We start from the raw sequence: 24747 nt of genomic DNA, 5'->3' as shown, positions 1-24747 counted from the left end.
GGAGTAAGCAAGCCAGATCAAGACTATATGTTTTTTTTGCAGGGAATTTAATTGCATGTCGTATAATTCACTACACTTCCTCATAATGTTTACATAGCCAAATACTATGAGTGCTTGGATTTCTTGTTTATTGTTGAAAAAAAACCTTTATAATATCTCCTTGGCTTTTTCTAATGGGAAATAACTCAAAATAATTTGTTTTTGCTTCTCTGGAAATCTGAATTACTTGACTTATTTCCAGGATTAATAAACACCAGAACAACTGTGTACATTCCTTCATTTAGACATTTGTTTTTACACTTATTGACATGTTCCTTGTACAAATTGTTTATTCATATTCATATTGAAATATCAAAATTATATCTGAATGAACTATTTTATTTACTCTAATATTGACACTGATATTTTACATCTCATCCAGTATTCCATTTTCTTTATCTGAAATAATTTATAACATGTTCCTAATTATGAACGTTTTCGAATATTTGTTCACGCTTTTCACTATATAACTAGATTCTCTCTCTATATTCATATTCTGTTTAATTTCCCATGATATATATATCCCCAAAAACAGGTACAGAATTTTGCAATATTTGATTATTTCCATTATCATATTTAAAATGATTATCCTCACTTTACAAATATTTTGGATAAGTTTATTCATATATTTTCACTATATCACTTGATTTTACTATATCCACAGTATTGAGTTTTTATATCATTTACCAAAGTATATGTTCCAATTAAACAATATTAGATCCAGAACTTTATAATGATTATTTCCAATTTCACATTCACGTTATCCAAACGTTAGGAATATTTTGGAATATTTTACTTTTTCTTTTCACTTTAACACTACATTAGACTATATCCACTATATGAATATAACATTTTGTTTCATTTCCATGATATATATCCCATCTAAACAGGTGAATCACTCTTATAATATATCCCAAAATTTATAATGAATGTTTTCAAAATTGCATTTAAAGCCACAGAAACATGTTGGAATTATTTCTCCTTCTTGCATTCAAGTTTTGATTTTTTATAACCTTTTAGATAACTTAATCCATATTATGCAAATTGAATTTCCTTGAGTGAACACAGTATTTTTTGCACAAAAATACTAGTCCTCTTATAAGAGATTTCAAAGAAAAACACTGCAAGGTATACTCCAATAGTATTATGAATTTTACATGTACATCATCATGTTTAAGCCACACAACACATTTTGAATGAATTAATTCCATCTTCATACCTTCATGACAATCCATTCTTAGAAAAAACAAGTCACATTTTATGAAGCAAAATTACTATGAAAAGGCATCTAAGAAGTGAATTCAAATAAAATGAATCCAATCTGTTATGCAAATTGATTCCAATAGATTTCAAATATTTCAAATATCAAAATCCAAAATGAAAATCTTGAAGGGACATTATAAAGAAATGCACAACATATAATCCATCTGAAAATTGAAACTGAAAACACCTGGATAGCTCTTTCTTGTTTCACTAACAACTGGACAATACTATGTATGAGGGTTAAAAATTTAAAGAATCATTTATTATGTATAAACAGTTTTAATTTTCATACATATTAATATGGAGTTAATAAAATATTTTACTGATTAAGATTTTTTGGTAAATTTTAGAAATATTATCAATACTGGGGATTTAAAACAATGAAAACCAAAAATATTTCTACCTTTTCAATTTTTTGATAGAATAATCCTATGTCAAGAAAAACTTCAGGAAAAAAACATGCTGAAATTTTGGGTTAGGTGAATAAAAAGCTGTACAGGTAGCATCAAGGTAGATTTAAATCTAACAAAACCAACTGGTCAATTTAAATGTCCCTATTGTATTGTCAATGTTTCAATCCGGTTGAACAATAGGTACAGGTAAACAGTAACACCCATAGTCAAGTCACAGTAAAATAACATGTTTTTGTTTGTCTTAGTACATGGCGAATTGCTCTTTCAGTTTCATTCTAGCTGATAAACCACAAATCTAACTCACTTGGCATAATTTCACATACAGCAGCTGAAGAGGAATTTTCAGCCCTCGATGGTGTAATCAACATAGCAACCAGTGCTCTTGAATTGCCATGATTTAAAATTATACAATGTATTCAAATTGAATTATACAAAATTCTTAGAAATATCTTTCTATAATTCTTTGGCAATTTAACCTTTTCCGGACACATTGTATAAAAATTGATCAACGTGTGATTGCCGATGATCTAAAAAGATGATTGGATGAATTTAAGAATAAGCTCACTGGATGAATCAAAATGTGCTAACAGGTGTTAATGAAATTGACAACTTTGTTGAATGTGGAAGGCACTCGAAGGGATTTTCGTTTATCAAAAAAAAATTATTTGATAATTATTGAAAAACAGATTCTTACATAGTTACCCGTAATCCACCGGTACCAATGTAAGAATCTATATTTCCACAACTAAGTAGGGTTTATAGATACCTTTCTTTGATATCTAAACGTACCTATTACTGATATAAACATGTTAATGGTATATATACATATATATGTGAAGTCAAACACTGAAGTGCTAGTTTAATACCACAAGTCGAACTGCTACCAATACATATATTTCTTTTTTTCTAGATATATACAAGTACATTGGTCAACAATGTTGAATTTAATGATAGTAATAGGACATGGAATGTTTATACGAACAAAGGAAACGTTGGAAGTAAAACAGTTATAAATTGTTCGGGTCTGTATGGCGATATTGTTGAAAAGATTGCCGGATATTCATCTTTCAAGTAAGTGCCATAGTATTTTAATAACGACTTTGACATATTGTGTCCTAAGGAGGAGATGTTTTTCGAAGAATGCTGGATTTCCATTGAATCCAGTTTTATTAGGCAAACATGATAAATGAAAACGAGCACAACATGCACATCTTGTATACTTTAACACATAGACGAAATTCCTGAATCATTTACTTATATAGTGAAATACAAACATCAAATTGGTATAGTTTCATATTAAATGGACACCAAAAATCAAGAGTTAAAGGACAAAAAATGAATTTTATTTATGACGTTTTTTCAAAATTCAAAAATATTTTTCATGGTGTAAGTAAGGTACACATTTGTATTTGTATTAAGATGTCAAAGCCTACATTTGCATGTATGGTTTATTTCAAACAGCAATTAATTTCCCATGTTCTCGATAATATACGAGAAGTCATGGATTTGTACAAGGCAAATTGTAAATATAGCAATTTTGATGTCACTAGGATGTCATAAACATTTTCAAATTGACCTATTCTTCTTAAATGGCTATTTTACACATTGTTTTTGGTGCCCACAGCCTTAACCGAAAAGATAATAAATCCATATTATCATTTTTGTATATGATATCTTGTAGCAAAAAATTAGTTGGAAATTTTCACATTTTGCAGTAATGGAATAACTTAAAAGCAATAAAACAAATATGCAAGACTTAATTAAAAAAAAAAAACCGTTATCTTACAGACTTTAATAAAGGCAACATAGTATACCGGTGTTCAAAAGTCATAAATCGATACAATACAAACTAAAATAAGTCTTGAGAACAGCTGAAGCATAATAGATAAAGATATCCATATACTCGCAACTTACTAGTGTCTGCCATGGTTAGATGATAAATTTTGAAGTAAATAGTTGCGTCGTGATTTAATTGAAAATGTTCGATTGTCAAGTATAAAGTTTGTAATTTTGTTATTACACAACAACTCAGGTAGTTATTCCTCAAATGTTAGAAGGTTTTGGTTGTTCTGTTTATGCCCTATTTTGTTTGAATCGCATTTCAAAATTATTATTTCAAGGGTATTTGATGAAAGTTGTCAAAAACTTTTGCACAAAAATCGATATCAATCCTGTATATTACTTCTATTGAGTCCGTATCGTTGATCAATCCCTGCGAGTACAATCGGTCAATTATGCAGTGATCCAACTTTATAAGTTATTTTACTTGCATGATTTGGATCATTTATTACTATTATCATTTTTATTGATAGATGCTGTTTTATTATAAGTCGATGACAACTTCTCCGGTATGGTTGACGTCAGTCCATTTTTTCAACCGTTTTACGCGATTTTTGTCCAATTATATTTGAGAGTACCCAACAGGATATCCGCAGTCAAAAAATAAAAAAAATTGTCGTGCGCATTTTAGTAGACATCTTATGTTATGTTCATACTACTGGGTTAATAAAGCTGCCTATCAACCCTAATACCCAACGCTGCAAGAATCAGTGCATCGGTGCAAGGCAAGCATGATTATGATAATGAAAATATTCAGACGTTAAGCAACTTATTATATCTTAGTGTTGATGTTATATCATTGTGAAAAATCGACCATGAAAGGCTTTTAATAAGTTCTTTTTTGTAAGCATCCCTAATCATTTTATGCATCCGTGTGGAACTTTTCTACAGGGGCTAAAGTGTGGGATTATATTTTGTGAAGGAATTCAATGTATACTAATCTACGGGTCTTTAAATACGATTTATGAAAGAGTAGAAAACTAAATAAAATGAGTTTTTTTTATTAATATATTTATGTATTATTTGTTACGAAATTTACGTTTTTAAAGGAGGGAATGTGCTATATAAGTCGCCCATGTTGTTGTCCTTTGAAGCCAAAACTTCCTATTGCTTTAAATAATGTAATAACAGATAGGAAAACTACACCAATGCAGACATGAAATTCTAGCAAAAAGCTGCTAAAAATAATTATTTAATTGTAATACCATGAATACCTTAAAATGGTCTGTCTTCCTACCGAAAGTACCTCCTAACCCTTTTATATGTAGACAGATCATTATTATTGAATCTTACGTAGTTTGATTGATTTTATTGCTTTACCATTGTTTCACCTGTTTAAAATGTCCCTTTGTGTTTTATGACAGTGTGTGAATGTATTTTTTTTTATAAAGGCATGGATGGTAACTCCAACTTAAAATGCTTTTTCATTCCACTAGTACACATTTTGTTTAGGGGTCAGTTGAAGCCCGCCTCCGGGTGCAGGATTTTCTCGCTGTGTTGAAGACCCATTAGTGGTTGTCGGCTGTTTTCTGCTCTTTGGTCGGGTTGTTGTCTCTTTGACACATTCCCCATTTCCATTCTCAATTTTATTTAAAGAAATACAAAAAGTACTGTTAATGATCAATTTGAAATGATAGTTTTGGTTTGCGTTTTCTGACTTTCTTTCAAACGAAATGTACAAGCTTTTAAAAATTGACTCATTGATTTACTATAAAGGTATGATAAAACAACTGTTATACTTATTATATCATTATTTATCTGTTTTGATACAGCCTTTAAAATATGATAATATCCTGTATTTCATTAACTTGTTATCCCAAAACAGGTTATAATTTACTTTTATTTTTACACACACATATTCTATTAAATAAAGAGCTGCGCCAAGGACGCATGATACGTCCGTCGCCTTTTTAGTTTTGATGATCTTTCAAAGAAAAAAAATCCATAACTCCGCAATGTCATATCAGAAATAAAAAAAAAAAAAAATAGGGAGCTTATTTCAATAGATATAAACAAGTTACCGTAGCCTCATGCAATTTTCTATCTCGGAAACGTAAAATCTAGAATTTATCAAAATCAAAAGAGAGCTTACGTCAATAGATATAAACAATTCACCAAAGTTTCATGAAAATTGGTGAAAGCGTTTTTTGAGTTATTGTTCGAAGTGCTAACGACGATGGGACGGACAGACGGACAACGGTATACCATAATACGGGCGTATAAAAACCGCGTCCTTGAAAAAATTGAAAAACAAGATAACAGATCATGCAATTTCATTCGTTAAATTTGGGCAACAGTAGTTTACTGATGTGAATATCTCTTAAATAATGAGGAAGAAAAAAAAAAAAAAAAAAATCAAACTGAGAGAAACATACGGACTCCAAAATGAGCGCGATTGTGTGCGTTGACAGCGCAAGCTGTCCCTGCTATGCATGACTCATCCGCCATTCTAATTAACACTCAGTCATATGTCACAATCGGGAATAGCACACCCTCGGTAAATTTACCGCTCTGGATAAGATGCTTATACTGATATCTTAAAATCAAAGACCGCAAAAGCATTCCCGTTGTGACTTGAGACACCAGCATGTCATATCTGACAATAACTTCTAAATCATTTGGTGTCTGAAGGAGAGTTTCTCATTGGCAATCATACATCTCTTCTTAATTTTTAAACTATGTTGTCCTTCAAAAGTTTAGCAGTGTGATGATAAATATCTTTGTTGTTGTTGGAATCAGTGTGGTGCTTCACTAAAAGAAGGAATCTGTATCTACATTTTTCATTTTTGTAGATAAGCTCTGTTTGATGAGACGATGCAATATATCTTCCAATTGGGCATGTTCAATAATAGTGTTATGCGTAGAAAATCTAACGTTTTGATATTATTGCAAAACTGTAATTGATTGTGATTGAAGATTGTGTAGTAGATCTTTAGAAATTATAAGATGCTAAATCTGATTGACACTAATGGTTAAATATACATCTTCACATTATAACTGCAGTCATCTGTAAATGAAGAGAGAATCGAGGTACAAACTTTAGAAAGATGTGTACTCGAATTTCTTGACGATCCGGCTATATGTCGTTCTTTATTATCATTTTTGTGATAATTAGGTATCCAGTATTATGACGGGAGATTTTTAACGTCGTTTTTTTTTTATGTCAGTACCAAGGAGAAGGACAGATTTGTGAATATCTAACATCTAGTTGATGGGCTGGGGATTTCGATATTTTGAGCCTTTGGCTAGGAACTCTCTAAGCTGTTTATTGTTTATGATGCCTCCAGTTATAACATGACCAGCAGGACTATATGTGTATGATGACGATGAACAATCAATCTTGATGTTTAAAGTTGTACATCCCCGAGGCTAAAAGTCCCTTATACCCTCTTGTTCAAAATCTTGGATGCAATAGGTTTCTTGTATGTTTATGAAGTGTACTTTTATCTTTGAAATAATCAGGCAGATATTTATGTTGCATTTATTACTAATATTGATAGCTTCCAAACCCTTATTAAAGAATTTCATTCGAAAACACTACCTTTTTCATCGTCTTTTATGTAGTTGTCACGGATTTAAATAGCAATGTCCATAATTATTTCAACCAATCTGTACTTTTGTATTAATAACAGAAGTGTGTTGGTCTCTAGAAAATAGAAAATGGAGTTTAATTAATGGTATGTACAGAACAAAAGATTCGTTTAAATATAGTGAATTCCCAAAGGTTAAAAAAGCTATTAATTTGAATAGAAATTAAAACGACAGTAGTTTATGATGTTCAAAACTCGTAAATCGATTAGAAAGAGAAAATAAAGGTAGCAAAGAAATACTGAGGGGATGGCAGGACTTCCCAAAGGAGTGAGATCGGATGCATGGACAGGGTAAGCGTCTCCTACTATGCATGCATCACCCGCGATTCCAATTCACAATGAGGAACATTGGAATAAATATTACGCTTGTCTATCAAAATTAAAAAAAAAAAAAAACGCTGGTGACTTGATTTAACAGAAAAAAAGTATTTTTTCTGTATAGTTATGCTGTTCTTATTCCAATTAAACCCAAACAAAAGCGTGGTTCTCATTTGTGTATGTATGTTTTAAACCATGTAAATAACAAACAATCATAGTGTTATTGTTACGACACCCTGTTTATAAAGATATTAATATATCAGGGAACCTTGTTCGTGATGAGTGTAACAACAGATTTAGACTAATAAATTAATTATCATTGTCCCGAAAAAAAAAAAATCAACACAAAAGCATTGAGTAAACGAATTCAAAATATGACCAATCAGACTATTTTTGGATATAAAAAGTTAATATGAACGTTTTAAGGCTACCAAAAAAAAACCCTAGTCATGCTCTATAATGAAAAAGAATGTTAATCTAGACACACTTATCACGTGAGCACAGAAATCGAAAAAAAAAACGCATTCATATCACAGCATCATAAATTCAAAATTTGTTTAAGCAGTGTTATTAACAAGCTTTGTAGATTGAAACAATTTTTTTTTTTAAATCTTCGCTTTTACATGGTAAATTTGGTCCGAAGAGAATATATTCTAAAAATCAATACAGACAGAAATGAATAATATTCAAGAAGCTCCTTACTAGAAATACTAAACATATAAACATCAAGTCTTTAAATTACCATAGGAAGAGTGTACTCAAAAACTGAAGACTTGCTCAGAAAAACTAATTTTGTTTTTGTAAATGTAATCATGCAAGATCAGGTCAATTTCTAATCGTCGGAAGCGATTATACATCACCCTAGTAAATTATAAAAGTACAAACACGTGTTCTTTATACTACTAATTTAAGCTAAAATTAGTAAGAAGAAAAAGTTGAGTACTTGGCAATACATGTATATCAAGTTCATTTTAAACTAGTCTTAGGGATGTTACTGAAATCATCAAAGGACATGTATACTGTAGGGTAGTATCTTCAGTTACTTCTTCATTCCTGGCATTTGAATTGCATTAGATAATTAAAATGATTTTCGATAACAATTTATTACAGTAATAAAATAATTTTATGTGTTTAATTAGCTGATCTCTGCAGCTGGTATTTCGGCGCCTGTAGTTATAACATAAACAGGAGATATAAACCAGACAGACTTTAGCTTAGACTTACTGAAGAATCCTTCTAACTTTTTGAGTAAATACAATGAAACATGTTTAATTAATGATAAACAAAAAAGTTTCCCCAAGGACATTGTAGACTTATTTCCCTTCATTTACAAGTAATAGATATTGGAATTTTGAACGATTTTGTAGTTTGCGAATGTTGTATAAAGAAAAAGAAGAAAAATACCATAAGTCGAACAAAAAATTTACAATACTACGATCAAACAGAAAAATGATCAAACAGAAAAATGATTCAAAGAAAAACTAGTCAACAAAAGACAAAAAAACTTAAAACTCACAAAATAAAAAAAATGAGCAAAACAAACCCCACCAAAACCTGGGTTTGAACTCGCTTGTAAAGGGATAACAGATTCTGACTCACAAGTAATATCTCTCGTGTTGTTTATGACAAGTAATCTTTTGATGAAAAGTCGCACCGCCTGGATTCCACAACTGTATTTTAGAACATGATAATTTATTAAAAAGCATAGGTACGATTGAAATCTCATTTGACCTCATATCTTTTTGAATAAAAGGTCATGACTTTAAAAAGATATTTAGAAATGTAAAGTTGCAGTTTTAAATGCAAAAAAGAAATATGACTGACTTCTCTTTAATTACCAATCATTGATGTGGTTTGGTTTTTGCCTCAATGCATAGAGCTCATATCTCCATTTATTAATTTCTATACAGAAAAAACCTGTGTATAAAGGTCATCCTCGTGAGCATAGAAAATTTACCTTTTAGGAGAGATGATTTTTTTATTGAGGTTTAAAATGAATATGTATTACTATAACGGGACAAGAAAAGGGTGACTTGCCAAGATAGGCTTTCGCTTACCAAAGGTAACATTTATAGCAGGTTTGACTGTAAATCATTCTTTAAACATACATATATTTTGTAGTCACATTGTTTTTAAATGCAATGGTCCAACGGTACCTACTCTAGATATATATTCTTCGTCAGAGTGTTTTTCAAACCTTTGAATTTCTACGGTCCTTCTGACAATATATATTCAAAAAGCGTCTCGATTTCATCTCACATTTTAATGTGAACACATTTAGGTAAGGTTTGACCATGGAGGAATCATTCTGACGATAGTTCTTGCACCTGCAGTAACAATACTTATTTATACAAATGACACATTACCAAGTTTGGAGTTTGGTATTTTTAACTCGAACTCAGATTCCACAGACCCTTCTGCAGTGTTGATCTTTGACGGTTTTAGTCAATCAAACTAAGGTTATTTGGTTCTGTTGTTTATATACTATAAACTTTTGACCGTAGCTTTCCTATTGGAATTTGATCCACTCATACGAAAGAGAAAAAGCACAAAAGGCGACAGATACTGTGTATTTTTTTTTATTCATGGTATGATTACTTCGGTACTGTCATGAAAATACGGATATTGTGTCTTAAAATTTGCTGTTACAAATTTTGGAAATTATTTTAAATAAGGAATTAAATAAAGGAATATATCTCCCTCATGAAAAACTCTAATTCCTTGCACGGCTTTAGCTATACTTTTTGTATTTTTTGGTTTATAAGCTCTTCTTTTTTTTATAAATTTTGGATTTTCAGATAATTTGGCCTCGAGCATCACTCGACATTTATTGTGGAAATGCGCATCTGGTGCAGTATTACTGGTACCGTTAATTTTATTGATTAAGAACCCATATCTGTTTTAATATACAATGTTTATAGATGTGTCCTTTTAGTAACCAAGAATACCCAAACACCTATAATTGGATCAAAGAACAGAGGGAAGTGACATAGTGTATAGAGTTAAGCATTTAATGCGAAACCATGTCGCTTTTGGGTTGATATATAGACAAATTGCATCGATTAACAAATTCATGATGGTTAACTTAAAACTTATGTAGGGACATTATCACACGTTATTCCTCATAACCTTGCTGGAGCTTTTTTGGTGCAAGGAGCACAACCCTGTTAATGAAATCCGTACAATGTGGATATCCACGCGTATATCGTATCGATTCAAATATTTAAACTACTAACGATACTGCAGAGATATGGGAAGTTGCTTATTGGAAAGCTGAAATCATTACGTTCATCATATATCCTAATTTTGAGTGTCCATTTTGGAATCTCTCGCCTTTCTTTGTGTCGTTAATATGTGTCAATATCAAGAAAAAGTAATCGTAACTAACTGGGATGACAAAAGAAATTTAAATTTTAGAAAGAGTATAAACGTCTTTTTCTGTTTTCTAATAGAGAGGCGAAAGATACCAAAGGGATATTAAAATTAATGAATCGAAAACAAACTGTTCTTATGTTGTGCTGTAACAGTACTGTCCCAGGTTAGGGGAGGGTTGAGCGCTGATAAACATGTATAACACCGCAATATTCGTATGTGACTGTACCAAGTCAGGAGCCTGTAGTTCATATGTTGTCGTTGGTTCTTGTCTGTCATATGCATATTTTGTAAATTGTTTTGTTATAAGTTAGGCTGTTAGTTTTCTCAATTGAAATGTTTCATATTTTTTATGTTGGAAAAAGTAAACGGTATTGGTTTTTCTCTTTGTTGAAGGCCGTACGGTTGCCTAAAATTGCTTACATCCACTTCATTTGAACTTTGGTGGATAGTTGTCACATCGGCAATCATGCCACATCTCCTTATTTTTATATTGACAATGCAAAAAAACGAAAAGACAAACAAAAGTACACAAAACACAATATAGAAAACTAAAGACTGAGCAACACAAACCCCACCAAAAACCAGGGGTAATTTCAGGTGCTCCGAAAGGGTAAGTAAATCCTACTCCACATGTGTCACCCATCGTGTTGCTCATGTAAGTACAAACCCAGTGATAAGTCTAATTCGCTAGGTCCATTCGAGGAAAAGAGGAAGGGATTGTGGTTACGACAATTGGAACATATCCGTCGTCATCTGAGAAACAGATATTCTATAACGGTCAACCAACTCGTGATGGCGTCCATAACATTTTCGAATGGATGATTTCAACTTCCCAACTTGGAACTCTTGTTTCAATAGCTTTCTTGTAAGCAGCATCCTTTTATCAAGGAAATCATGATAGGAAATGCTAGCTCTGAAATATTTTATCATTTCGGAGATATATACTCCATATGCAGGCGCTGCTGGAATGTTAGTAAATTAGAAAAGGCAAGTTCTCATTTGGAAAGTTGAAATCATCTTTTTCGTCGTAAAGCTTTGTTCGCAACCGACCCTCATTGTCAAATTCAAGATGTAAGTCAAAATATGGGGCAGAGTGAACTTTATCTGATGTATGCTTTATTTCTAGTTCGAAGGAATAAATGTGTTCAACATAGTCACCAATCTTTGAATTATTTAGTTAGAGGACATTATATATTTAGTGGAACTTGAAGTTGAAGGATATTGCTAGCTTCATTTCATTAGAGGCTCCTGTATGAACTCTTTCAAATAAGTTTAGTCCTTTTTGTAAGCTTTTTCAGATTTCAGATCTTTAAAAGTGTTTGTTGGATTTAACTTTGCAGTGATTATTATGTTTGTAACTAGTACATACATTGTAAATAGAAATTAGGGTTTAATTCATTCCCAAATTTAACAGCTCATTGTTCATTTCGCCCTATGAAAAAAAATCAGACGGAAAAATATAGAAATGACAAGTTTCTGAATTTCCATGCTTTACTGTACTAAATTATATGAAATGTTTATTGAATAGTCAATAAATTCCATTCCTTCTATTCAAATTCAACTTTACATCTCAAAACAGATGTAATAGGAGTATTTTTTCTGTGTTAACTTTGGTTTACAATTTAAATAAAATTGAGAATGGAAATGGGGAATGTGTCAAAGAGACAACGACCCGACCGAAGAGCAGAAAACAGCCGAAGGCCACCAATGGGTCTTCACAGCGAGAAAATCCCGCACCCGGAGGCGGGCTTTAGCTGGCCCCTAAACAAAAATGTGTACTAGTTCAGTAAAAATGGACGTCATACTAAACTCCAAAACATAAAAAATGAACTAAAATTAAAAAACATACAAGACTAACAAGGGCCAGAGGCTCCTGACTTGGGACAGGCACAAAAAACATGGGTTTAAACGGTGTTTGTGAAATCTCAACCCTCCCCCTATACCTCTAGCTAGTTTGATTCTAATGAAGATATAACGTGAATTTGCAAGTGAAGTTACTGAGTTCAAAATATGGCTTACTATAGTAATTCACAAACGTTAAAAAAAATGACAATATTTTAACTATGATACATTCCTTTCAAATGTCCTTTCACCATATTTTCTGATATATTTTCGTTATGTAGTTCAAAGTGTAAAGTTTTATCAATGTTGAATCATGAAGTCATTATTTCTCAAACTTCTTTACTGCTGTTTTAATTTGGACTGATGTAAATTTATTCCGACAAATTAACCTAAAGTTATATTTTTCAGAATCAAACCAAGAAAAGGACAATATTTGATATTTAGCAAAACTGCTAAAGATGTCATATCTTCAAGCATACTTCCTGTTCCGACAGAAATAACAAAAGGTGTAATAGTATTCAAATCTGGTAAGGCAATATATTGCATATTATGTTAAAAGTGTGAAAAGAAGATGGTCGAGTACTCATGAACGAAAACGCTAAGTCAGTAGTCTATGTCAGAGCCTGTCTCTACTTTATTGTCAATGAAATAAAACTTGTTGACTAGTTTTATTATATCATATGAACTGCGTCAAAGGTAAATACCATACATTTCAAGGTTTAATGTACGCTTCAGATAGGAATAAAATTGTATTTCAAGAAGATGATATATGTAGGTAAAAGGGTTTTCTTTTACTATAAAAAAAATACCAAATCGGAAATTAAAATGCAGCTTCCCTTAGTTACAAACAGGTTTTGGAGAATTTAATGCTAATCATAGTCTATTAGATCCATCGATAAAATTATCTGCATACGAATTTTCATTTGGAAAACCCGTTTAGAGACTTGGGTTTAGTGTGAACACCTGTTCATTATGGACAATCATCATTTGCCTGTTGGTGCTATCTACATTACTTTACATGTCATCTTATTAATATAAATGATTTAACGAAGACCAAATTTGCATTTTCTCATTATCATCAAAACTATAAAAAAAAACCGTTCGACCTGTAGCGAAAGCAAGTTATGAACAATGGAAACACACTCTATACACAGTGCTGGTTGGGTTAAATATTTTCAGTTTGAACTAAAGGTCATTGTTTAATCTAAATATGATGTTTACTTCTGTGATTTGTATCGTCTTAATGGGTTTATTGCCTCTAATTTAAATAAAGTACATAGAACAATTACGTTTGTTTTACATTTGACAAAACACATTGCCATATTCTAAATATTCGTAAGATTTGTGGAGTTATGTTTATTATGTTAGTGTTTTATAAAACTGCATATTTCGAAAAGAAAAGTGCAATGCTTGGCAGAAAGTAGGTTAGTGACGTTATTAAACAAAAAGGAATGTAAAGAATTGACGTCAGTGTGCACTTTTGATATTTTAGAGACTGCTGGTTTTGTTCATTTTGATATCAGACATTTTAAACCTCAACTTATTATGCAATATGCACCTGAGATCACCCCCAGTTTTTGGTGGGGTTCGTGTTGCTTAGTCTTTAGTTTTCTATGTTGTGTCATCTGTACTATTATTTGTCTGTTTGTCTTTTTATTTTTGGCCATGGCGTTGTCAGTTTGTTTTCGATCTATGAATTTGACTGTCACTCTGGTATCTTTCGTCCCTCTTTTATCATTTAATGACATGGATGCACAACCATCAATTAAAGTTTAACGACGTTTATAAATTCTAATTCTCAATTAAATAATGTACAAATTCAACAGATTTAATTAATACTTTAATTTTAAACATCATTTAATTTTGTTCTTCTGGAAACTATTTGCCTGCAGCATTTGTACTATCTGACCTTTTGTTTTTAAATTCTGAAAGCTTATGTATTGGCAGATATTGACAAATTTGATATAAACCCTTGAACATTTTACTCGTGTTAAACCTGGCATATATGGTACCTATATTATCATTTGTTAGCGACTTAAATATCAAATTTTGGCCGAATAAAATAAAAACAATGAGACAGTTTTAGTAAGAACAGATAATTTGGATGGTTAACTTGCAGTCAACCATATACTTACCATACATGATTTCATAAGTTCTGTTCCATATTATTTCATATTCAAGCTCCCAAATGTATTTTTCACTTGACTTAACAAACTTTCAATGTCAATCGTATCTGATGTAGGTAACATACACGTCCGAACGGAAATCGGGACCATACATATATAAAAATGTATAACTACTTCAAGATAGGAAATACAAATTTGTTATTTTATTGTTTGTATTAATGCGTATTATCGATGAGCGCTAAATTTATATCTATATTCTTCTAATTATTTTTTTTTTATAATTTATTTTTTTCTTCATGAATTTACAGGTATCAACATATATTTATCTTGTGGTACAATAATCAAGCAAGTGAAATAAATAAGCATGATAAGCATTCTATGGACTAACACTATGAAATCTATGGATGAAGTATAGTAATAACATTTTCATTAATATAGTAATAATAGTAATAGTAGTGCAAGAAATATATGAGCATGCATATAGTATAACAGTATACAAGTACTTTCAAATACTCATATACACATATGTATATACATTAACCTAATTCAAATTTAATTAATGACCTTAGCCCAGGGGTTCCAGTACAAGTTGTGTTCTTCCATACTTAAATATTTTGAAGAAATATGTTTCTCTAAAATCAAGTTTTCTTTTATGTAATTTTGAAGACCTTTAATATGAGGTTTTATATCTTGCATCTTACATCTGTAAATGAAATACTTTGTCAGTAAGATAACTTCATTTTTAATATAATTCAATTTATAATTTTCATAGAGGCCAAAAATGACAATATTCAAATTTAGTGGAATTTCTATATGAACTATATCGAAAATCCAAGAATTTAGATTGTGCCAAATGTCGGCTACAATATGACAACCCCAAAGTAAATGTTCTATAGTTTCAGGCTCTTCCTTGCAAAATGTACACAAATTACAGTTAACAAGTTTCATTTTAAAGAGTACAGCATTAGTCCCTAAGATATAATGAATAATTCTATATTGAAACCAACATAACCTAGTGTTTTTTGAAACCTTGGTAACACACAAGTGTATTTTTTTCCAATTTTCTACAACTTTATTAAGAATACCTTCCCATTTTTTTTCTGCTACAAAATCTATAGGTAAAGTTCCTTGATTTAAAATAGTATACATGTCCTAATTATTGTTAATACTGTTAAATGTTATTTTATAGTATATGACAATGTAATTATTGGACCAACTGCAGAGGAAACTGAAGACCGACATGCTTCTCCTACGATTGATTCGAGCATAACTACAAGACTACGGAATTATGGGAAGAAAACAGTACCATCGTTGTCGAAGCATGATATTGTACATATGTACACGGGAGTACGACCAGCAACTGAAAACAAAGACTACCAAATTATTGCAAGACTGGACAGGTGAGACTTTGAAAACAAAACATTTGAATGGTCGAATGAAATATACGATTTTTGTATGTCTTATTGGCAAATTTTTATTGGAGGTTAAATCTTTACCTCAAACGATAGATTTTGTTTATTTAGTTCGATCTGTCACTCAGTTGGTCAATTTAAGTTATTGCTTTGACTTTAATGTGTCGTCCACCAACAATGAAACTGTTGGCCAACATAATATCTAAGCTCGGTCACTATCAATTTTGAGATGCGACGTCTTCTTTTGAAATTATACCTTATATTCCTTTAGATTAGTCAATATGTCAATTACGACAGAGGCTTTGAGTTAAAAAAAAATCTTAAATGGTATGATATCCAGTGTAATTAAGAAGGCAATAGCGTCAGATGGAATAAGGCTTCCACTTTCATTACCGTTTTGGAAAATTCTAAAGATTAAACTCTTTTTCTAAAATTCTCTTAAAATCAGTTAAAGTTTTATACACCAATCAAGTTGGCTGTTACTTCTAACATAAACATGTCCGCATATACAGAACTTGCAGATATTTCAATATTTACAATAAAAACATCCTTACTTTTGAAATTGTTATGCTGGTAAAAAGTTAAATCACAAAAATACTGAACTCCGAGGAAAATTCAAAACGGAAAGTACCTAATCAAATGGCAAAATCAAAAGCACAAACACATCAAACAACTTGGTACAGTCATTTTCTTATGTAGAAAATGGTTGATTGAACCTGGTTTTATAGCGCAAAACCTCTCACTTGTATGACAGTCGCATCAAATTCCAAAACTGAATTCAAAATCATAATCTTAAAATTATTACAGTCTCGAGCAGTCAAGTTAGTATCATTCATCAGAGAAAACACAATTATGTAGTTATAATCTCAATATGCACACATGAAATGACGCTACTGGGAATTTTAGTAACAGTTAAAAAAGAGACTTGTCTTATCTGTCATTAAACAACTTTGTTAACATTTTCAAGAGCTAGTTTTAATCGTTCAGCGATTATTATCTAAACTTTTAAGGAAAAATAAGGGCTATAAAACTGACCATTTCTTTAATAAAAAAGGTTGACATTCTTAAATAGTATGTAATCAATTTAAAGGGTTTTTTTTGTCAATTTTTTTTGATAGTTTTCATTTCATTGAGATGTAAAACTATAAGCACAAAATAATTATTAACATACCATTTTTCTCTATTTACATGTTTGTAAGTCCACAAAAAATTAAATTTTATCAGTAAAATAAATAAATTGTTTTGGTTAGTTGTTACTGGATACACATATTTTGACATTTAAAGTCTTTATCAGTACTGTCTAAAATAATTATTTTCGTTCTTAGTATCATTTAGCCTGGAAAAATGTTACAATTCTAATAATTATTTTCAGAAACTGGTTGACAGTTGGTGGTATCCGATCAACAGGACTAAGTGGATGTATTGGTATCGCAGACCATATATTATCTCAGGTTAAAGATAAATTTGGAATTGAACCATCTAAATCCTGTTGGGAAACTATTCATAAAGTTAACTTTAATTTTTCTAAAAATGGAACAGCCATGTTTCCACATGGTATTGAACATTTAATAACACACCCTCTTACGTTTACTGGAGTAACCAGGCAGACGATTTCACAATCAAACTTATAAATTGGGCTTGATATATTTACCTGTTAATGTGTATGACGTCAAATCCATTTTTGTTGCAGTAAGTTCTTACATTAAAAAATAACTATGTATATACGATGGTTAGAATGTGATACCTCACAATTATTACTTGCTAAATTTTCGTAACAATAACATTGTTCAGGATCAACTTTTTCATTTTTTCACATCAACAGTAGCTAAAAATTATCCGATATGACAAATGGGGATAAACATGTAGATTTCTTTTTAACGCTAAATGTACCAAAATGAGGACGTTTGACAGTTGATGAAATAAGCTTTTCTGACTCTTATCAGCTCAGCAGTTATTGCGGTACTGATTGATTCATAACATATATATTTCCGAAATGCCACATTTATAAATAAAAAAATATTAAGATTCCATCTCCCTCAGAAAAAAAAGATTGACTGAATTTTGCAATTTTTTAAGTCCTTTTTGGTCACATAGCTCCTGTAGTGTCTAAATATTCAAACAACACTGGCTTTTGAATTTTCATTCACTCACATGTATAATGATTAGCATTTATAGAACATGAATTTATTTACAAGCATATTTAAATTTGGAAAGTGAACAGTTCAATTGATTTGTTTACATGTTTATTTTATTTGAGTCCTTTGTGGATATATTAATTTTTGGATTAGTTTTGATTTCAGAAAATAAACTTTGATTATTGAGTATTGTTTTGCTTTACTGTATTTTTTTGTCGTTGTAATCACGATACTGTACAGTACAATTACACTATGACTTAAGTTGTCCTGTGGCATATCCTGTGATGGTGATTTCATTGGTTCTGATCGATGCTGGTGGGTCCTGATTTTGTGCAGGAGGATTTGTTTACAATGTAACAGAGTTGCATTATGTTTATTACTTTTTCATCGATATCTTCTACGTTTTTCGAAAAGTATTTTATTTGGAATTCGAAAAACGACAATGTCCTGATCATTTGCTGATGATGCGAAAAATGTCCCGATTATGTGCACTTTTACCTGGTTCTGTGCAGCTTTGTCCTTTTTCTGTGCTTTTTTTTATTGGATTATAAAGTGGCAAATATTCAAAACCGTTGATGCAGAAAACACATACCATACATTCTGATGCTGCATTACAATGTATGTCAGATAAGCAAAATTAAGTCTTTTTCTGTTTATACAAACAAAACTATCTTTGTGGTTGTGTATGGTGTAAGTTTTGTGCTTTTTTAATTGTTGTCCCATAATGTAAACATACTTTTGAAGTTTTTATAGGTGTTGTTTTATTATCTGTAATTGTCTCTTGGTATGTAAATAATTTTCTGTTTGTATGGTAATGAATCAAATCCTTGTAGATCCAATGTTTTCTAAGTTCTGATGTAACTCTCTTGATAGCCAAACTCAAATTTAATATCAAAATCCACAAAGTCCCCAATGGTGAGTTTTAAGTCAAAAGTAAATTGTAACAAGTAAATATTTTATAAACTCACCATCAGTGAAATTAAGAATTGTAGATCTAAACCAACTCCCAAATAATTTAATGTTAGCATAAGTGTGAAAGGGGGTATCTGTGTGTAAACCAAAACATAGTCTCAATAAATCATACTGGCCCAAAGCAGACAGAATCTATGAATGAATAATTTTTATTAATACAATAAATTCAGTAACAAAATATTTTGGCCCTTGAGAAACACTCAGTATAATTAAGAATTTAGGAGTTCCTGCCGAGCAAGTCAAATTGCAACCTGTAATGTGAGGAAGAACCTGCGTGCCCGACAATACGCCAGCCAGAAGTGTGAAGCGAGGGGTCTCCACCAAGGGGATGAGGTTAGGCGTCTCATTTGCAGACGGGTTGTGCAAGGTGTGCATGGGGAAAGCCCATGTGGTGCTATTACAAGTAGTAAGTAGCAGGGTCTAACAATCTGGCGCTGAATTAATTTGATAAAATTTGTTCCCGAAATGCTTTGGGATGAATGAAATTTTAGAAATGACCATGTCATAAAATTCCACCAAGGTCCAAAAACTCAGATGGTTACAGATGAGTGACCCCAAGGATTTTGGATTATTATACCTTCAATAATGTCATGAGAGTAAAAAAAAAAACACTAAAAGAATAAGATAACTTACACAACAATACGTACTATTCACAATATAGTGTAACAATTACCTGTAGTAATAAGAGAATGTTATAACATGATATAATGTACACTATGTATAAATACAATATTCAAAATGATATGCTATAAAAAAAAATAATCAATATTCAAAGTTTTAAACATGATAATAGTATAAAAATGATATTCAATATTCAGAGAGTTCGAACATGAGAATGCTATAAAAAGGATATTCAGTAATTCAATGATGAGAATTCTATAAAGATGATTATCAGTAATTGAATGATGAGATGCTATAAAAATGATATTCAATATCAAAATTTTGAATTGAGAAAGCTACACTAGATTGATTTATGTAGATTTTGAACATCATAGGAGATGCATTCAAAATGTAATTCAAAGAGCAAGAAACTGCCTGTACAACAATATGCCAGTTGGGGAAAGTGGAGCGAGGGTTCTCCACGAGGGGGTGAGACTTGGCGTCTCATCTGTAGCTGTTAGTGTGCTAGGTTTGCACGGGGGATAGCCCATGTGCTAGTAGATTAGCTAAGGTCTATCAAAACTGATAGTTTATGCAGTTAATAAACAATTCTTTTCAAAATTCGAAACTCTCATCAATGCAGTTATATATTTAATAATTCTTTCGATGTGTTTGTCTAAAGTTCAAAGTTCACAGCTATAAAGTACTGTTAGATTATGGGGTCAAACTGAATGCTTAAGAATGTACTGCTGTCTGCAATGTAAACATTGGTTGTGTAAATAAAAGTTTGAAATGCATGTATACTCTACAGTTAACATCACTGTATTCCAAATTTAAATATCTTTAACCATAGATGTGGGTTTATACATCTATGCCTTAACATATTAAGTTTCAACAGTAAATTCTTCACTATGTACTGTGTATAGACATGATAGAGCAATAAAACATATGTACATACTGTCTCTGCTATTGTAAAAAATGGTAAAAACACCTGTTTAAGACATACTACATTCTCTATAATATCTTTAAAGTAATAGGCAAGCTGTATGGTTCCTTGGTTTTGACATATTCTAAATGCAAAGTAGTCTATTTTAAAAGTGTATGTTGTCAGATTCTAGAAATTCAAGTATGCTTGAAATAGCAATGTCCCAAGTAAGTTTACAATTTGGTTAGGACTCAAATACTTCTGGACTCGTTGGGCACTGATGAGGCTGTAGTGCTGCCTTGTAATCAATATGCTAAAATGGTATAGCCTACATGATCTGTTTGAATGGTTGGAGAAATAATGTCGACATAGATAACAAATCTGAACATACTCTTGGGTCCATGTCGGAAAGTAGAGGCTCTAGTATCAAATTATGGTAGTCATGTCTGTTGTAATCCTGTTCGTACATGAGAAAATTCTGAACTTGATAAATGTGGGACTAGTTGCTGATTGTGCTTTTAACCACAGATGGAAGATGAAATATTGTTAAAGATTATCCAACTGGTGATACTATAATTAGAATAATGCCAATGTTTATGTGTATATGTAGGTATGACTGAGCTCCAGTTGAATATGTGTAAAGTTTAATAATAACGTCTGGAAATTGTTCGGTTCGTCCCATTGACATATAAGTCCAGCTGTAGCCACATCTTTAATGATCTTATGAAAAATGAAGAACTTGATAGTGTCTAATCGTCTTTGATTGTAAGTCTGATGAACCTAATGTACATACAGGAGGTGCAATATGTCTTCATTTCCTCAGTATTTAGATATGCAAATAAAAGAAACAAAGAAAGGTGTCAGTAATAGGAAATATCAAATGCTGTACTTATTTTAAAACTATAAATATATATGTAAAACAAGCAAAGTAACTGTTTATCCATTTAGAATCATTTGAAATCTGAATTAAGGATGTAGTCAGGTGAAATTAAAAAGATCTGAAGTTTAAAATTGATATTATAAACCAGAAGAGCATTAGTTAAAGGGGGAAAAATAAGTTAAAAGTATTGATAGGTATGGAACTCCTTTTCAAGATATTTAATTTTGTTGAAAATAGTGGGAAAAGTGAGTTAGACTTTACCTTAAATTAAAAATTGCATTATTTGGGTCTCAAATCGTAAGAAAAATAATCTAAGATCTGTTTAATTTTGGTAAATAATCTTTAATGAGCTATTGAAGTCTTATATACTAGGAAAAGTTGGTGATATGGGGCAAAATTTTTACCCTGTATCGTAGGAAAACCCCAAGGAGTCTGAAACATCTTCACAAAATTTTTTAAACCTTACATGACTACGTCCTTAGATTGCACTAAATGTCAACAAGTGTCATTTCTCAACTTTTTAAATCAGTAATGTATATTGAGATGCAAAACCTGTAAAATCTATTTAAAATATCCATATTATGCACTTGATGCAAGGAGTATTCAGCATATAAAATATACTGTTCTATATGATTGTCAGAATTCTAAATTGAAAGAAAAAAAAATTAAAATTATTTCGCTCTTTATGGCAGGGCCCTTAAATTTCTTGGCTATCTTTAGATCATGAAACTACTTAATAATTATTCTGCAATAAGTGGGGTATGTTTTGAGAACAAACAAAAATAAGAGACAGACAATTATAAAATAAATAAAAATAAAACAATTCTATTCCAATAAAGATGATGAAAATAAATCCATACTTTAATATCTCATGAGACTGTTTTCTGAATATGCAAATTAAGATAAATAAAAAAAAGTGAAAATTAGATTATTTTTTATATAAACCAGTTACATCTAATCTCTAGTTTGCCTGAAGTTTAAGCACAATACATCTGTATATAAGAAACAAAAGTTCAATACAAATATACTTGCCTAGAACAGTTGAAAAGACTGGTAAGGCTAGTTCATAAACACTCGATGGAAATCTCTGCATGGTCACAAATAACATATGGATCTGATGATGTTAGATTCTCTATCACATAATACTCTCTGACACAGTTATCAATGTTATAAAATTGAATTATAGCACTGTTAAACTCTCAAGTTGTACTTAGTTTGACTGCTTTGAACCAAGAAACTGGTTACACAAATACCATGCATATGGCTTAACACAGATTTTGGGTACATCAATCATCTAGCGGGAGGAGACCAGTGGCGTAGCAAGGCCTTTTTTAAGTGTACGCCCGAACCTCGGCGAGGGGTCCTGATCCAGGGTGTAGCTTTGGAAGGGGCTCCTGTGGGATACCCCACCCCCCACCCTCACGGAAGCTCACGCGTTATCGAGAAAGAGATACAGGAGATGTGGGGTGAAAGTGCAAACCACATATCGTATCTCAGCTTCCATAGAAATATAAAAAAAGAAAACTTTAGACAAAAAAGGTACATTTATCAAACAATCAAATGTTAAGGTTTGTACGATATTGTGAATAACAGTTACCAGAATTGTATAAATCATTGCATATGCAGTGTAATGCTAGAACCATTATAACCCTGTGCTCTCAATTTTTGTAGACAAATACCATTTTGATTCATAAATTCAAGTAGCAGATTTGCAATTGCTTCTCCAGTTGTAGCTTTGGCGTGATTGAATTCTAAAAATAATTCACGTAAGGGAACTACCATTTAATTTTTATGGGAGGCTAGGATGAAAAATTTTGTCCTGCATTTTTTTTTTTAGTTGTAATCTCTGTCCTGCCTTTTTATTTTTTACTCTATTCGGTTCTGCCTTTTGTTTTGCCAAGTTGCTCATCCTCCCTTTTTTTTTAATCAAAACTCCTGTCCTGCTTTTTTTCAAATTTCATCCTAGCCCCCCCCCTTCCCCATAAAAATCAAATGGTACCTCCCTAAATGTAACACACACTGAAAGCTGGGGTTGAGATGCTATATCTGTTGTTGTATCAGCAAGTAGAACAAGAAACGATGAGCTACAACAAGAGTCCTTACGTTGGTCTAATATTTGGTCTGCAATTATGACAATGAATTCATTTTGGTTTTCTGGGGGTGTGTATTTGACCAAAGTGACAGTCTCAAGATGCATAGCAAAGACGTCACCCGAATTTTCAGTTGTCTTTAGTGTTGCCATAAAGTTACCTTTTGTCGTCAGTATGGCCACGAAGTGGTATATTCTGTTTTCACAAAGGATGATTACATCAACTATTTTTGAAATTATATGTCGGTTTTTTTGTTAGAATCTAATGATGAAAGGATGACAGTGAACAACTTGAGAAGCTATTGACTTGGATATTGAATTTGCAACATCCAAAAAGTCTTGTCCTAATTTTACACAATCTTGGTGAGAAGAATCGTCTTGCAGGTGTTGTTTTACATGTGACAAGTTTGACCAGTCATTTACAGGAGACAAAATTCAAAATTATTTTATTTTCATATCACATGTCGTTTGGCAAAAATAGTACAATAAACGTTTTGCCTAGTTAAGTCCTTAATGCTGTCTCCTTGGCTTCAGACTATCAGACACCACCACTTTCACTGTTAACAAGATTTTATATATAATAAATTGCTTTGAACAATAGGAAACTGAGTAGAATTCACAGTAGATTCAGACTTTGACAGAAAATGAACAAATATGTAATATCATATCATTTGATTCAAAAAGTTAATTTCGTCATTGAAGAAAATATTACAAGCCTCATGTGCTTTTAACCAATTCTTTTAATTTATTTAGAATTAAATATTTTTTTTTCAAAATTCATGTGTACGCCCGGGCGTTTTGACGTAAACGTAGCTACGCGCCTGGAGACTGAAATCACTGACCTTCAGTTATTACATACTAATTAATGTGCATTTTTTTTTATGGGAACTGAAATTATCCTGCCTTTTACCACAAACAGTGAATAATTG

The 24747-nt window shown here is 31.5% G+C and overlaps 1 protein-coding gene across 1 annotated transcript in view; it reads left to right on the top strand.

Annotated features, from left to right (window-relative positions):
* The window catches only part of LOC127735778 (glycerol 3-phosphate dehydrogenase-like), a 40200-nt gene extending 21661 nt beyond the window's left edge, over positions 1 to 18539 (top strand). Inside the window, exons 4-7 of the mRNA XM_052246090.1 lie at positions 2626 to 2786; positions 13088 to 13206; positions 15995 to 16205; positions 17590 to 18539. Of these exons, the coding sequence (XP_052102050.1) occupies positions 2626 to 2786; positions 13088 to 13206; positions 15995 to 16205; positions 17590 to 17848 (750 nt within the window). The 3' untranslated portion in view covers positions 17849 to 18539. The remainder of the gene's footprint in view (positions 1 to 2625; positions 2787 to 13087; positions 13207 to 15994; positions 16206 to 17589) is intronic.
* The last annotated feature ends 6208 nt before the right edge of the window (positions 18540 to 24747 follow it).

Source organism: Mytilus californianus, unplaced genomic scaffold (assembly GCF_021869535.1).
Source record: "Mytilus californianus isolate M0D057914Y unplaced genomic scaffold, xbMytCali1.0.p SCAF_3, whole genome shotgun sequence".
Classification (NCBI taxonomy): Eukaryota; Metazoa; Mollusca; class Bivalvia; order Mytilida; family Mytilidae; genus Mytilus; species Mytilus californianus.
The sequence above is the reverse complement of the archived record's forward strand: the minus strand, read 5'-3'. Positions and strand labels throughout refer to the sequence as shown.